Consider the following 16,045-nt stretch of genomic DNA (forward strand, 5'->3'; position numbering starts at 1 on the left):
TGAAGGTCAATGAAAAACCGATGGAACGGTAATATTATTAATACCACCGAATCTTGAATTTTCTCACAAGGTTCTTTTTATGATCTAGGTGTTCCAGCGACTCATTTTGTCATCAAAATAAAATTATAAATATTTTCAGAATGTCAATACCTATAAGAACCTACAATTTTATATCAATTTTTCTAAGGCGAAAAGCCTCTTTTGGGAAGAGGAAGGCCAAGAGAGATAATAGTTCTTGTGCAACACAGATAGACAGAAGTTTTCATCAGTTCCGGAGTTTGTATCCAGCTTTAAAGCTCCTTGGACGACCAATGTAAAACTTTTTTTAAATCTCTGACGAAATAGGCAGACTACGTTTAGTTGACATATATTTCCAGTTCAATATTTTCGAAACTCTCTTTAAATTATAATACAACCATATAAAGTTGCGTAACGTAATAAACATGAAATGGTTACGACCAAACTTTCATTTTATATATAATAATAAAGTCGTCATAGTGTTGAATTATCGATGGTGATAGTTTTCACTTCAGTGCACCTTAGTTCACACTAGATTATAAATCAGGGGAGTATTATTATGTAAGTAAGTATAACAAATGATTACACAAAAAAAAAGCTCCAATGTTTTTATTTTTTTTTAGTTCGAAATGAATAGAGGGGGAAATAAGTATCTAAATAGTTTAAATGATCGATTTCACTTATTGTTATTGTAAAATTATAAAAACAACAGATTTTAGTTCGAAAAAAAAAACCTAAAAATTATTTTCACAGGCATAAAATCACAGTAAATTTAACGAAATGTAAAACCAGCTTCACATGCGGTCAAATCGCAAGTTTTAACTATCTAGTTCTTGGATCAAAAGGTCGAAAATGTGCATTCTCGACACATGTCCCACCCATTGTCATTTTGGCCTTTTAATGTGTACTACTCCATCTTTTATTTTTCTCTTGTTTCTTATGACTCGTTTTTGAGCACGTTGGCATATGTGAAGTTTTTTATAGTTTTTTATGCCAAAAACTTGAGATCCATAGGCCAGCACCGGTACCACTCATGCATCCATTACCTTCAGAGTTATGTGAATGTCACTCTTGAGTATATGTTTTAAGGACCAAAATTTTTTCCACGAGTTAATCATTCTAGCTTTACTTTCACTTGTACTATTACGCATTGAACCGATTTGCCGAAGTATTTATATTGATTGACATACTCAAGCGTGACTCCACAAGTTGTCTTCTTCACAAGTTGTGCTTAACTCATTGAGCATGATTTGTGGCTGCTCAGAATTTTCAGCAAGCAAAACTATTTCATCTACAAATCGCAAGTTGTGTTATGAATTGCTATTATGAATATAGAAATAATAAACAATGTTTCATATAAAATTACTAACAATTTTAGACGTTAAGGCGCCTCAGAACATGATCATAATGTTATTTTGTATATACATAGTAGTTTAGTATAACTTATACTGTACAACTCTATACACATGGATGCATAGGATGTTTGTGTCTGTGCAAGCTCGACAGTATTATTGATTCTCCAGGGATTCACATCAGCACCAAAGCGCCTATTCATAAACCTATTTGACTATGTACAATCAACATAATATAGTACGAGTTTAAATATGTTCTGTTTGTATACACTACTATTTATATTGAGTGTAACTAGAAAAAGATCGCCTGATGACTTCATCATAGCACGATTCTACTTTACTTACACTGAGTGTACTAAACCGAGTCAAAAAGAACAAAATTTATGTGTGTTGTATGTTTGTTTGTAGAGTTATTTACATTGTAAAGAGTAACAAAATTTTATATATGAGACCAAGACAACAATGTTAAATTTTGTTATTTTTCTCTTGATGAATGATAAAAAATGATGATAATTTTTATCAATAATGAAATCGTGTAGGTTGCTTGATACAAACACAACCTACAAATAGAATAAAATCGAAAAATTTATTGTACGTCGATATTTTATTCAAAACTACCCGATAATGGAGTAGGCCGAGAAATAGATATTAAAATTTAGAGAGTGCAATTCAAAGTTTGAATATCTAAGTTTAATAATATTAAACTAAAAATTTAATGAAATCCCTAACATAAAATCAAATCTGACCGATAAATCGATTCGCTTGTGACATCGTAGCTCCTAAACTAAGATTTTGGCTATGTTTCAAGAAAATCTAATCATTTGTTTGAAGAACATCGCCTGTTTTCTATTTGTTATCGGGTACAGAACCTTAAGCTCGTACTTGAAGCATAGCTAAGAAAAAATGAAAATCGGTCAACCGTCCAGGAGTTACACTACCATAAACAGCCACATAGATAGATAAATACGCAGACACACAGACACGTTAAACTTATAACACCTCCCTTTTTAGTCGAGGGAAATGAAAATAACAATATTTAACTATTGCGTTAAGTTGCTTATTTTGTATGTGCATTACAAACAACTTGGACACGTTGCATAACAGCATTCTACTCATGAATTGCACAAAAAGCAAATTTCTTAGATAAGAGCGACTAATTTTAATGTATCGTTTCCGTTTTACATTGTTTTGGAAAAATACTAAACAAATTATCACATTTTTATAAAAAACAAAGTCAGACAAGTGTAATTAAAGTTTATTGTGCAAATGAATGAATTTGACTCCAAGTATTTCGAATTTGGCTCCAAGGCATTTACGTTACTAATATTTTAAATTTTTGATTGTGTTACTATTTTGTAAGTAAGAGAATTAAAAAATACACGGATACAAACGGCTTTACCAACTGGGCTATGTATGCGCAAGGCATACATAGCCCACGCACTGTGCAATTTTTCAACTAATCAAATTTTTATTTATCTACTCGTATTATATTCGACACTAAGCTATTTTTTGTTTATTTACTAAATTTTGTATACTAATCGAAACATCAAAATCGATTTACGATTATATTTTATGTATATGAAACAATAGCGTAAACTATAATTTGTCCCCATTATACATTTTAAATTAAAAAAAAGACCTTCTTAAGCCTTCACATTTAATTGACATCTATAATTTTCCAATATTTAATACAAACAATTGACTGAGTTAACTGTTGAAATACCATGTATAGGCTGTGATGATTACACTGTCACATTACACATACACACATGTGACACATACATAACTGATATTCCCATATAATACATAATATATAATTTACGCCTAATTTGCGCTCTCACGGATAAACACTGATGTTTACGAAAAATTGTGTCAAACAAAAGTTGTTTATTTTTTTATAAGGAACATTTTGTACTTGTAAACTTTTGTTCTATCTTTAACGGTTTACAAAATGGGTCCTACCCTAGAACCAATTGACCTATGTTGTCCATTTACGAACTCGCTCTTTATGTCCTGAGAACACTGTAAAAATTTCAGCTTGATATCATTTTTCGTTTTTGAGTTATCGTGTTGACAGACAGACGGACAGACGGGCAGACGGACAGACGGACAGATAACCGAAATCGGACTAATTAGGTGATTTTATGAACACCTATATCAAAAATTGGGTCGTACCATCAATATTTTTAAGCGTTACAAACTTGGGACTAAATTTAATATACTACGATATATTTCATATACAGATTACATAGTATAAAAACTAACGACCTAAATACCAAAATTTACCTCTACCCAGCTTTTTAAAATAATTTCTTAACATTATATATACGATATAATAAAACATATTCAATTTATTAAACAATTTTAATAAAGACTTAATTTAATAAAGAAACAAGTGAAAACAAACAATTGACTGAGTTAATTGTTGAAATACCATGCATATAAAGTATTGATTACTGTATCAAATTGCACATACATATACAATTTGATAAGACACACTATACAATTTACGCCCTCACAGGTAAACAGTGATGTTTACGAAAAAATGTTTCAAACAAAAGTTGTTTACTTTTTTATAAGGAACATTTTTTACATTCAATTTTGTGTCATGTCCTACGGATCCATAGGTCAAACAAGACCCAATTAACCTATGTTGCTCATTTACGAACTCAACCTCACTTTTTACTTTCAGCTTGATTTTTTTTTTGAGTTATCGGGCCTACAGACGGGCGGACAACCGGAAATGGACTAATTAGGTGATTTAATGAAGACCTATACCAAAATTTTGTTAGTACCATCAATATTTTTAAGCGTTACAAACTTGGGACTAAACTTAGTATACCTTGCATATTACATATATGCATGGTATAATAAGCACACTGGTATAGTCTATCTCTATATTATACACCTTCGTTATGAAATTCTGCACGATTACCTTTCAACACACGTAAATTTATCACTTAAGTATCTACTATATTATTACTATACTACTTTTATTTTAAATTGAACAGTACGTGTTCATATATGAGATGAACACGTGTCTTTTCGTAAATTGAATGGTTTTTTTGTAAAGTTTAAATTGATTCAAACTTTCAACTTTTCAGTGTTTATTATTGTTACAAATATGGTTTTATAAAGAAAACAGAAAAAAGTTTTATTTACTTACTTTCTGCAAATTAGAGTCAAAGCAGGACTAGGCATTATCTTTTCTTCATGAAAACAATTGGATAGAAGTTTTTTAATGAAAGTTAACAAATCAAATTGGATCTTTATGTCGTTTATACTTTCGATAAAAGATGCAAAACTGAAACAAAACTGACAAATGTCGTCAGGTTAGGACAAGACACATTCTTAAACAAAAATCAATTTTTTTCTGTTTATCAAATTGTTCGGTATTTCTTCGAATCGCCTTTAAATAAACCTATATGCGATATATCAAGTACTTCTAGTTTTGTCTTGACATAAATTGGTGAATTTAAATCGTTATATTTCGAACTAAACGTGAATGAAAATTATCGTAGTAAATTAGAAAAATCTTTTGGAGGGATGTTAACAATTGATGTGAATAGCGTCCAGGTCATAGTCCAGAAACATTTTTCGAGGTGTGTACTTGTCTATAACTATAATAAATTTTGAGGAGTGCGAGCGAAAATGTCTATTTTTTTCTCTTCACTCTAGCAAGTAATTTATCACTTTTGACGGCACATTCATATTTTCAAAGATTGCAAAACACATTACGTAAACAAGCATTTACAGAATATACATCCTAACACCAATATCTTTTTTTCGAATGGGTTGCTAGGAGATAGGAAGCACTTGTAGCCTTCACCGTGACAACAGTAATTAGTTTCAATGAAAACTCACATTCTAATAAAAATTCATATTGAATATTATTATTATGGTCTCAGCCGTTACATAATGCAATGTATATATGTTACCGGTAATGTGTATAATAAGGTAAATATTATATCTGAATATTCTATAGAATACTTCATCCCCATCCACACTCTCGCGGAGTATATTCGCCAATGTAAGCCGAATTGAAGCATACACCACCACAGCAAGTGGCAACAGCTGTTCTGGTAGCTCTTTGTGAGTAATAACAGAAATTTTGAACCAAATTAGATGAAACGTCATATGATTTTCTGAGGTTCAGGAATCAACAATGCCACTCTTGACGAGTTTTAGCTTTGTACTTGTTGAACAACAATTTTCATATGAGCAGAAAAAAGTTGGTAATTTCAAACATATATAAAAAAATTTGAAACAAAAGTTGTTAGAAAATTGTTTTCCTAAAAAAAATGTAGAATGAACAATTTTCACATCTTTAGCCGTTTTCAAAACAATCAGTTTCATATATATTTTTCATTAATTATTCAATCATTAAGAGATATATCACATTGATCGTCTTAAAAACGGCTAAAGATATCGAAATTGTTCTACATTTTTTCAGGAAAACAATTTAGTTTCAAGACATTATTAATTACCATATAAATATATATATTTGGATTCTCGGGAAAATGGCTGAAGATTTTTCCTTTGAATAAACCCATAAAATCGCTTATTTTCAGTTACTTTGAACGACCCATGAATGTATTATTCACTTTACCAGTACCATATACAATAATGGTACATGTATTATACATTTAGCGTCAATTAGCTACCAAATACTAGTTGTTTTCTCCCCCAATATTATATTTTTTAACTATTTGATATTGAATAGTAAAAACACCCTCACAATATATAATAATAATACCTACTTGAAATCAAAACTATAATAATATATAGGTATTTTATTTATTTGTGTATTGAATTGATATTCATTTCAAACATCTTAAACATCCCTATAAGCATCCCTTTTTTATTAAAATATTTCACTATATTGGTGTTGTCTTTGAAGTTGTTTTATACATAAAAGAGGCCAGAAATTTGAAAATAAAAACCGCATAATATAAAATGATTTTATTTAGATTTTTAATCAAAACTGGTATCAGAGTTAATTTATCATATAGGCCATTGTGTTTTTTCTAAGGAAAGTTAATTTGATTATTTTTCTAAAACTGGAGGAATGGAGCATAGGATCTCGGACTTTTCCGCTAAGAACCTTCATTACAAAACAAACTGTGATGAAGAAGAATCCACAATTTATTGTTGTACACATTATTATAAGGGTACCGAAGATATATGCAGTTAGGCAATGTGCAGCAAATTTTCAAAATTGCCGATATTTAACACGTAAAAGATAGGAATCGATATTATTTAGAAGACATTTTTGAAAATTTTTAGTTATTTAGCTCTCGTTTTCGTTATAGAAAGTAACTTTGCAAATTAACCGACTCGTACCATTTTTTTGTTTTATTCAGCATAATAACTGATGGATTTACCATAGGAACTAAAATTAATGCTTCCACTTTCCAATTTACTTTAATGAAGTACTGACAACATGTTGAAAAAGCTCTAGCAGTTTGGGATATATATTTTTTGAAATATTGAAATTTAAATGCAAAAATGAATTAAAGACTTATTTTTCACCAATATTTATTATAATCCAGAAGTATATTGTACAAGCAAAAAACGTTGCTATATCTACTTAGATGCTACCATGTGCTGCTTGCTATAGTGTTTCCTCTTTTAAACATATCACGTTCTCGAAATACCTAATTTGGGATAACTGTATTAAAAGAAATAATTTCAGAAAGCTAGAGGTCAAGTAAGCACCTCTCTATCGTAATCCTTAAAAATCATAAAAATTAAAAAACTTCTTTGCGTTAAACTAATAAAAGACTAATTTTGATTAAGCAAAACAAAGCTATCGTATAATAAAAACCGTTCCGCTATATGGTTACTTGCTTCTTATTTTCGTAGAAAGCATCGCAGTCATTCCTATCAAGTTTTTCATTCGATTAAACTTTTAATAAACATTTTTTCGTATAAATACGTCACATAAACGTAAGCAACTTCTATATGAAAGCTAAAATATGTATTTTATAAAAATTATTTCCTTTTATTATTACCTTTCTATATAGAAGAAATTTTGTCTACGAAAATTGAGTATAATTGATTTGCATTGAATATAATCGATTTATTGACGCGTTTCGCTATAGAAAGTAATTTTGCAAAGAAAACTAGACATATGAAAACTATGGATGCTTTCAGTCTAAATAGGAAGTAATTGTCCGTTTATGTTACGAAAAACAGTTATTAAAGATTTCTTTTTACAAAGATTTATTATGATCCAAAATTGTAAAAGCGACAACGTTGTTAAATTTACCTATGTGCTGTTATCATGTGCTGGTTGTTATACTGTTTGTATTCAGATGAGCAATATATGAGAGTATTCTTTGCAACGTTGACAGATGTACTGTACTAATACAACTACAATTAACTTTCTTTCTAAGGTATCACGTTATCTCACAAGCCGATAGAAATTCCTTAAATAAGTCTGTGCACTTATCTCATGTGAAATAACCTGGATCAAAGTTTTATTAATTATGAATTCAAGTAGTAGTTGATAGGTAGATCAAAAGTCTCCATGAGTATATAGTTCTGAAAAAGGGCTATATTACAGAGGAATATCGATAACTCAAACATCAGGAGAAACCCAAAAAATTTCCAGTTAATGAGTTTTTGAAATTAACAAGTAGTTTGATATACAGTTAATTTAATTGCTCAAATTTCCACTTAGAAAGGCGTGATTATATTTTATTAACTACGAAGTCATTATATTTTACTAACTTTAATTTACGGAGCCTGCTTTTTGAAATTCGAGTTACATAGTACAAATATGTACTATCAATACCTCGCAGGGAAATAACAATTTGTTCGAGTTACGAAGTTTAAATAATTCGAGATAGCGCGTCTTTAGGGGTTCAGCGGAAGGGAATGGCTTTTTTTTTTGTCTCGCTGAGAATTACGACTAAATGAGGTTCGAGTTATTGAGGTTCCACTGTATAATATATATATATGTATAGAGGTTCAAAGTCACAACTAGAAACAATATACTGCATTATTAGATAGTTATTATTATATACCATGACAACTCAATTATTAAAAGTCATCTCCGTGAAATAAACTGTTGAATATATTATATTGTCACATTATTCATTTATTCTACTAAAAATGGAAAGCGTTTATGTAAATTCTTTAGATATAAGAATACTAATTTAGTCTTAGTGTTCCTATCATTAGTGAAAATTGAAATTCGATTATTTGATCTCCATCTTTATGAAATTTCTCAAGAATTTTGATATATTTTAAACAAAAAATGTGTTACCAGGAAAACATATTAGTTAACCATAGGGAAAGATCTCCGCTAATAATAAATAATTTTAATACATTTAATTTGATAGATGTATTAATAATTTTAATACATCTATCAAAGCTCTGGTATGACCTCAAAGCAATATTTAAGATCGAAACAAACATTTAAACGTTATTTACTTAAAAGCACGGTTAAAAAGCACACTATCATAAAAAATTCACTCGTAAAAACGCTTCAACAAGAGAGCCTAGTCCTAACTTTTGAAACTCTTGAGCCCCATTTATTTAAAACCCACATTTAAAGCAGATCTGCCTGGTAATGTCTCTCATGTAAAATAAACATTAGCTTCCATAATTCATTTTTATTTTTAGGGCTAGTTTAATCGAAATACGTTTTGGCTATATTTGACAAAAATCTAATCAGTAGTTTTCAAATCATCAGCTCTATCTGTCGTTGTGTAGAAGCTGATAATAGTTGGATGATAAGAATCTGATAAAAAGTGCTAGAAAGAATACAAATTTGAAACTTCTAATCCAGTTCATACAACATCATGATTATCCCGCTCTAGTGAAGACAAAATAAAACGTTATTTTCTTTAGCTTTTTGGTCTTCCGGTCAAGTAGTCAATGTGGCTTTAAATAACAGGCTTAAATCTTTTAAAAACAGCAGTGGACTATTATGCACCGTTAAAAGAGTGGACTATTTTTTAATAGACTGTCCATGTAAACATAATTTCTTAATATCCTTCTATGTATTCAATGCCAGCTCAAATTTAATTTGAACCTGTTCCATTCTAAGCTACCGGTTTTCGCATAGCAAAATACTTTTCCCGCTAATGATCAAAGACTTTTCATTACTTAAAAAAAAGTTTAACAATTTTTTCCTTTCTATTAGACGGATCTGTTTCATCAACTTTTCGACTTTTCACAACAAATCTTTTGGATGCTAGTAATCTACTAATTAGGCTCTTCTCATGTATGAATTATTGCTCTTGCAAGTCAAAATTTATTATTGTGCTTTATTTAGTATGTTTCCAAATTACATTAAATTAATATCGACACTTTCAAGCTTAATCGAATCGTAAAATAGTCATTATCTGTTTAATAACGTTTTGTTCAAATTATTCAAGGTCACTTATTGTGAGCACTCTCATACACTGGTGAGGTAGACTTTAGAATTTCATGCATACAATTGTAACATTGTATGAATGTATATACATTATAAAGAAAATTGGAAAATGTTATATATGTGTATAATGTATACATATATCTATATAAACGTATATATAACCGGAAATATGGGCGTGGCCTTACCTGCCCGCCTACATCGAAACGATTATAGAATTTCTAATATAGAAACAGAGTCACGAGTATAGTAGCTAATATATCAATTAATCAATATTTCAATTTATTACTAACTAAAAAATTTTAACATTCTGCGTATATTTTCAATTTTCTTCATACTCTCTTGCAACTTATTAATTAATTTAAAAATGATGTCTATATTTATCGATCTTTTCAAACTATCAAATCTTTTATTAATTGATTTTCCACGAAGTTTCATAAACAATTAATTATATTTTATATTTATATAATGTAAACATAACTTTCCAGAAGTAGTTTTCAAGATAAACTTGTATAGCAAATAAGTTATACTAGTTGAAAGAAAATATGTTCTTAACATGGTAGCAAATAAATAATTTCCTGATTCAAAAAAATATTTACATGCTGTACTATAATTTTTAAGCAATCAATTACTTATTTTCTTGAAATAAATATTTAGAGTCAAGAAATATTTACTTGTTATAAGAAAACCGCCACGAAGTAAATGTGTTTGATTCAATTTAGTAATTACAATTTTTTATTATTATATGTGGAAATTAAACTAGATTTCAAAATAAGCATTTTTTTTTCTTTTACATGGCCCTGTATTATACAAAGTTTCTGTGGCAAAGATAAGACTTCCTCATTTGGCATAAATTTTATGACACTCATCTATACAGACACGTAATTCAGAAGAATGACTAACTATAAAAAGATGTTTTTGGAATCAAGTGAGCTTTAAACTCAACGGTTCAATAAAAAATTTGAATTTTCAAGTGGAAAGTATTAGTTTTATAGTATTTACCTCTACTTTTAAACAAATTAAATCGTGGAACTTAAACAACAAAGCTTTCTAATTTTCGTTATGGAAACAATTCTTACACTTTCCAGAAATATCAGATTATCTGTCGATTTTTCTTCCTCATTGCATTGAGGTTGATCATACTGTAACAATTATCGTGGCTATATAGACAACATTATTCAAAACATCCTGCGCACTCTCGCGAAGTAGTACAAAGTTGGGTGGGAAACGAGATGTGGAAGTGATACTTATGTCTCATCTGTCCTCGCCTTACCATGACCTGCTTCACTGAAAAGAAAAGCGCTTTTTTGTACCCGAGTCAAAAGCAACATGAGGCACCCAAGAGAATACCGGCTAGCTTTATCTTCACAAGTAGCAGTTGATTGGTAGATCAAAAATCTCCATAAGCATAGGGTTCAGAAAAAGTGCTATATTGCAGCTGAACCACGATGACTCAAACCTTAAATGAAATACAAAAAATTTCGAGCTAATGAGTTTTCGACTTAACAAGTGCGATTATACTTTAGTTGCTACGGCGTCATTATGTTTTACTAACTACGATTTGCTGAGTCTGCTTTTTGAAATTCGAGTTACGTAGTATAAATATACTATCAATACTTCGCAGGAAAATAACATTTTCTTCGAGTTATATAGTCAAAATAATTCGAGATAATGAGTTTCAAAGCAAAGAGACAATCTCTCTCGACATCCCCCTACTTTACGATTTCATCAATATTATGATTTAATATCCAAAAGGCTTCTCTCATACTCTTGACAATATAGGTCACTGTGAACAAGATCCTCAGACATCTTTCCGTCGCATACCCAGGATAGCAAATTGCTATACCATTTACCAATTACTGAGTTTTTAAGTCCTCTTTTGGGGTTTGTGTGTTCATAATATTAGATCGATTGGATATAGTTGGCAGCATTCCGCAAATTCAGTCCTGAATTTATTTATAAAGTATAAAAATATTTGAGAAAAACAATTCAATTACCTTCAATTTTATGAACATACATTTAATAAAATAAAATAATATCCTCGTCTATGTTGATGATGTTGTATAAATGTGTTAGTAATTAAATCCCAAGAGTCTGATTTAATCTATATTAATCCTCTCATTAAATTTGAAGTAGGTAGATATATAGTCGCCCTCATTTTGCACAAATTTACCATCCATTGAAATTGATAATATAAAATATATTTTCCTAAAAAGAATAATATATAATGGAGTATTTTAGATAGATATGAAAGTAAAATGGTACGTTGTTTTATCTCAATTGTTTTTCTCTATTTTCTTTTGTTGCAAATCTGTCTTTTTTAATCAACTTTAATATCCCTTACATGTTATACAAAAAAATCATCCCTAACACTATTGTATGGATTAAGGAAAACATATTATTAAATAGCTGAAAATATTTGGAAAGTAAATTTAAGTCAAAGTTTTATTTCATACATTAAGTCCAGGCCCGCGAAAACCCCTCCCATTGAGAATCTGTCCACATAAAATTTGAACTAACAATATAGTCCTGTAAATGCACCCATTGATGAGACGCATTTACACTGACGAAACAGATATCCATGCATAGTTTGAGCTCGGTACATTCTTTGACCCCATTTTTAACCCCATGCTAACAAAGAGGATAGTTATAAGTTTAACGTGTCAGTGTATCTATGTATCTGTGTGTCTGTCGCTACCATCGTAGACTTCCGTACCCGATAAGAACTAGAAAAGAAGTGCACTCTCGATCAAATTACTTTCAAACAAAAAAGTTCAAATCAAAATCGGTTCATCCGTTTTGAATCTACATGGCTACAGGCGAATTGCTCAGATCTGAATTTGCATCAGGGGTTTCTCTAAATTTTTAATTTTATGTATGTGTAATAAAGAACATTTCTTCTCATTCATACTAAGTAGGCTTTGATTGATTAATGACATTTAAACGTGTTTTAAATTTTATATCAAAAATAATAATTTATTTCTATCAAAAATAAACATTCAAAGAATATTTTAAAATTTTTTGTATAAATCAGATATCAAATTGAAATTAAATTAATTATCAATATTTTTTTACGTATAAATATTAATTTATGAGTTAATTAGTTTTCAATACTTTTAATTGCTTTTATTTTTAAATACCTCTTTTTAGAACTTGGAAATTAGTTCAGTAAAATTTTGTGGTTTAAGATTTGTAAGGTAAATCGCTTTTAATGAATATTTTTTACTTTAAGTATTTACTAATTACGTAATTAATTTTAAATATTGAAATATAAAAGCAAGTATATTAATTTTAAGTGAAATCCTCCAATATTCCACGCTTTTTACTTTACCAAGTAGCTTTTACACTGAATTATTTGGAAATTTTTTACCCATAGATAAAGGATACGATAGACAGGGCTAAAGATTAATTTGACGATAAGATTAAATTTTGATAAATCTGTGTAACTTTTTATCTATGTTTTTGCCTGAGTCATCGTAGCTTGTAAACGGATGACCCGATTGTTGTTGTTTGAGAGATAATTTGGTCAAGAATATTCTAAAATATGTTTCAATTGCGAATTTAGTGCTCCACACTCGAAACAACTAGAAAAGAGGTGATGATCTCCAAACGACCGGGCCGAATGGATTTGCTTATGACATAGCTAAGAACATTCTCTATCAAATTACCTTATAAACAAAAAACAAAAAAAAAACAAAAATCGGTTCATCCGTTCAGAAGCAACTGTTCCACAAATGAATCAATCAGACCTTATTTTAGGACGAGTATTTCCTAATATTTTTAGAGAAGAGTTTCATTTCACAACATTTTGCATGTATCAAATTAGTACAAAATGTTTTTTCGACTTTTGGAACGACCCAATACCAAAGATGAAATAACACAAGTAGAAGAGAACGATATTAGAATGAATTTATGTTACAATCTAATAGTAGGTCCTGTTGAACCAATGATGATAGACTCACAGGATGCTATCAGACGTCATCGACAATATTCTGAAAGCTTATATGAAATGACCCTTGGTCCAACCATCGATAATTCATATGCTACAATGGTGGATCTTATATACATTATATTCACAAATATTTATTATCGTTTATGGAAAGGGTATTTTCAAGAATCGCGGAAAAATTGTAAGAATTTGAGACTATTTAAACTTTAATTTTAAGTTGAAATATTCGAGAGAGTTCGATAAATCAAATACAAATTGTTGAAAATAAATTTTCTAATAGAAAGCAAAATTGATGAAAAATTACTTAAGGCAGTGAAATCGGCAGTGAATCGTAAAATGACTTATGTTCTTATGAATTCAATAAAATTGAAATAAAATATTGTGTATTTAAAAAAAAAAAGATAATTTTTTCACCGCCTGTGGAATAAATTAAGAATCAAAATGTGCTTAATTACAATTTAGAGGTATACCGAGTATAAAAAATATATATTTGACTATATATCTCGAAAACGGTTATTAAAATTTTTTTCGTGCTATGGCGAAATTTTTAATACCAAGAACACGGTGCTTGTCCAATTTGTCGAATAGATAAGCAAAAAACAAAATATTAATTATATTACGGATATATACGGATACAGTGTCTCAGTATTTTGTACACTGCTGTCACAATTAGTGTAAGAATATAAAATCATGCTTTTATGAACTAAACATTAAACTACCTAAATTTTCGCAGTAGTATGATCACATCATCGTTTACAATGCCATCTATATACATTTACTATTAACAAGAAAACCTAGCTTTCTCCGGTTTTAACAATGATAGTGTGTGGTATTCAAGAAAATCAATATTCATTCTATGCTTCGGTAAAGCAGAAAATGTTTTTATGCGGTTCATATCTGGAATTTAATAATGAATTCATTATTGATTTTTTAAAGCTTTCCAAATTAAAGAGTACCAATTAAACCTTCCTCTTTTATTTTACAGCTAGTCAAGTTAATAAAGCAAATTGTTATTCTCAAACTCAGTAAATATAAAAAACTGTAAATGGTTTCAGTTTTTACCCGACTAAGCAACGCAAAGGAGTGGTAATGTGTTTATCAGTCTATATATGTGTGTTCCTATATGGCACATTAGAAACCAAACGCGTGGGCCGATTTTGATGATTCAAACGTCGATCGTTTTTTACGTATTTCTATAATTACCTAATCTTCATTTTATAAAAGCAAGTAAATTTGTAGATTTTTGTTTAATAAAATATTGTTTTGTATTATTATATTTTTTTTCGTTCTGTTTGAATTCTTTTGGAATACGTAAGTGTTACATTATAGAAAAAAAAAAATTTTGAATTAATAACCAGCTCCTAAACAGATGACCCAATTTTGATTTTTTGCTTTTTTGAAAGGTAATTTGACCAAGAGTGTTCTTAGCTATGTTTCAAGAAAATCTGCTCAGCCGTTGGAAGATCATCACCTCTTTTTTAATTGTTATCGGGTACGGAATCCTGAACTTAAAACATAGCAAAAAACACTTTCGATCAAATTACCTTTAAAAAAATCCAAAGGTTCATCCGTTCAGGTGCTACAATGCCACAGACAGATACATGGATACGTTAAACTAATAACTCCCCTTTTTGTTAGTCGGGGGTTAAAACAGATATGCTTTTCGAAAATGGAAAAACGCAAATAACAATAGACAAACGAACAAGTAAATTTTGACCCTTGACAAACCTTGATTACCTTAGAAAACAATTTCTTTCAATTGTCATTTTAAATTTCCAAATAAATTTTAATTAAAATGTGTACGCTTTTCGATTACACTAATATTTTTCGCGTTCACATGTATTGAAAACATTTTTTAACTTGAAATCCAAGTACACGTTGCAATAAAATGTATTTATTATTATTTTGGACGATCAAAATTATCCGTCAAAACAGTTGTTCAAGTTGTACAATAGAAAAATTTTACAATGTCAAATAAAAACCAAAATTATTTAGATAAAAGAAATAAGAAAAATATACGAAGATCAAAACTGCCAGTTTCTATTGTATTGTCTAAATTACGTCCCAAAAGTTTTTCAAAAATTTGCAGAGATAATTTAGAAGTATACTTTAAAGGTAAGTTACCATCACTTTCAGATATTTTTCTTAAAAAAATTAATCAAGTAGAAATATTTTTTTTCGATTTCTTCATTCATTTTCAAGTTATCGAAACCCAACAATTAAAATTTGGTCATTATTAACATTTCATCAAAAATATCGTTCTTTAAATCGAAATATATTCTAGCTTTATTCATAAGTTTTGCAAAAGCTTTACTCATTGTTTTTGCATCTCACCGGCGC

At 29.4% G+C, this 16,045-nt stretch overlaps 1 protein-coding gene across 2 annotated transcripts; it reads left to right on the top strand.

Moving 5' to 3' along the window:
• The first annotated feature begins 12,890 nt into the window (after positions 1 to 12,890).
• On the top strand, positions 12,891 to 14,781 carry LOC123296605. 2 transcript variants are annotated; one of them, XM_044878145.1, is made up of 3 exons: positions 12,891 to 12,953; positions 13,541 to 13,886; positions 14,691 to 14,781. In XM_044878145.1, exons 2-3 carry the CDS (start codon positions 13,589 to 13,591, stop codon positions 14,732 to 14,734), a joined length of 342 nt encoding a protein of 113 aa, XP_044734080.1. In that variant the 5' UTR covers positions 12,891 to 12,953; positions 13,541 to 13,588; the 3' UTR covers positions 14,735 to 14,781. The 2 variants fall into 2 exon arrangements, with proteins under 2 accessions (XP_044734080.1, XP_044734079.1); XM_044878144.1 differs by having other exon boundaries at positions 12,911 to 12,953; positions 13,516 to 13,886.
• The last annotated feature ends 1,264 nt before the right edge of the window (positions 14,782 to 16,045 follow it).

The sequence above is a fragment of the Chrysoperla carnea genome, chromosome 3 (assembly GCF_905475395.1).
Source record: "Chrysoperla carnea chromosome 3, inChrCarn1.1, whole genome shotgun sequence".
NCBI classification, from domain to species: Eukaryota; Metazoa; Arthropoda; class Insecta; order Neuroptera; family Chrysopidae; genus Chrysoperla; species Chrysoperla carnea.

Coding starts and splice junctions, on each gene's coding strand:
- LOC123296605 (XM_044878145.1), top strand. CDS start 13,589: ATGTTTTTTCGACTTTTGGAACGACCCAATACCAAAGATGAAATAACA. Junction 13,887..14,690: donor TCAAGAATCGCGGAAAAATT/GTAAGAATTTGA, acceptor TTTATTTTACAG/CTAGTCAAGTTAATAAAGCA.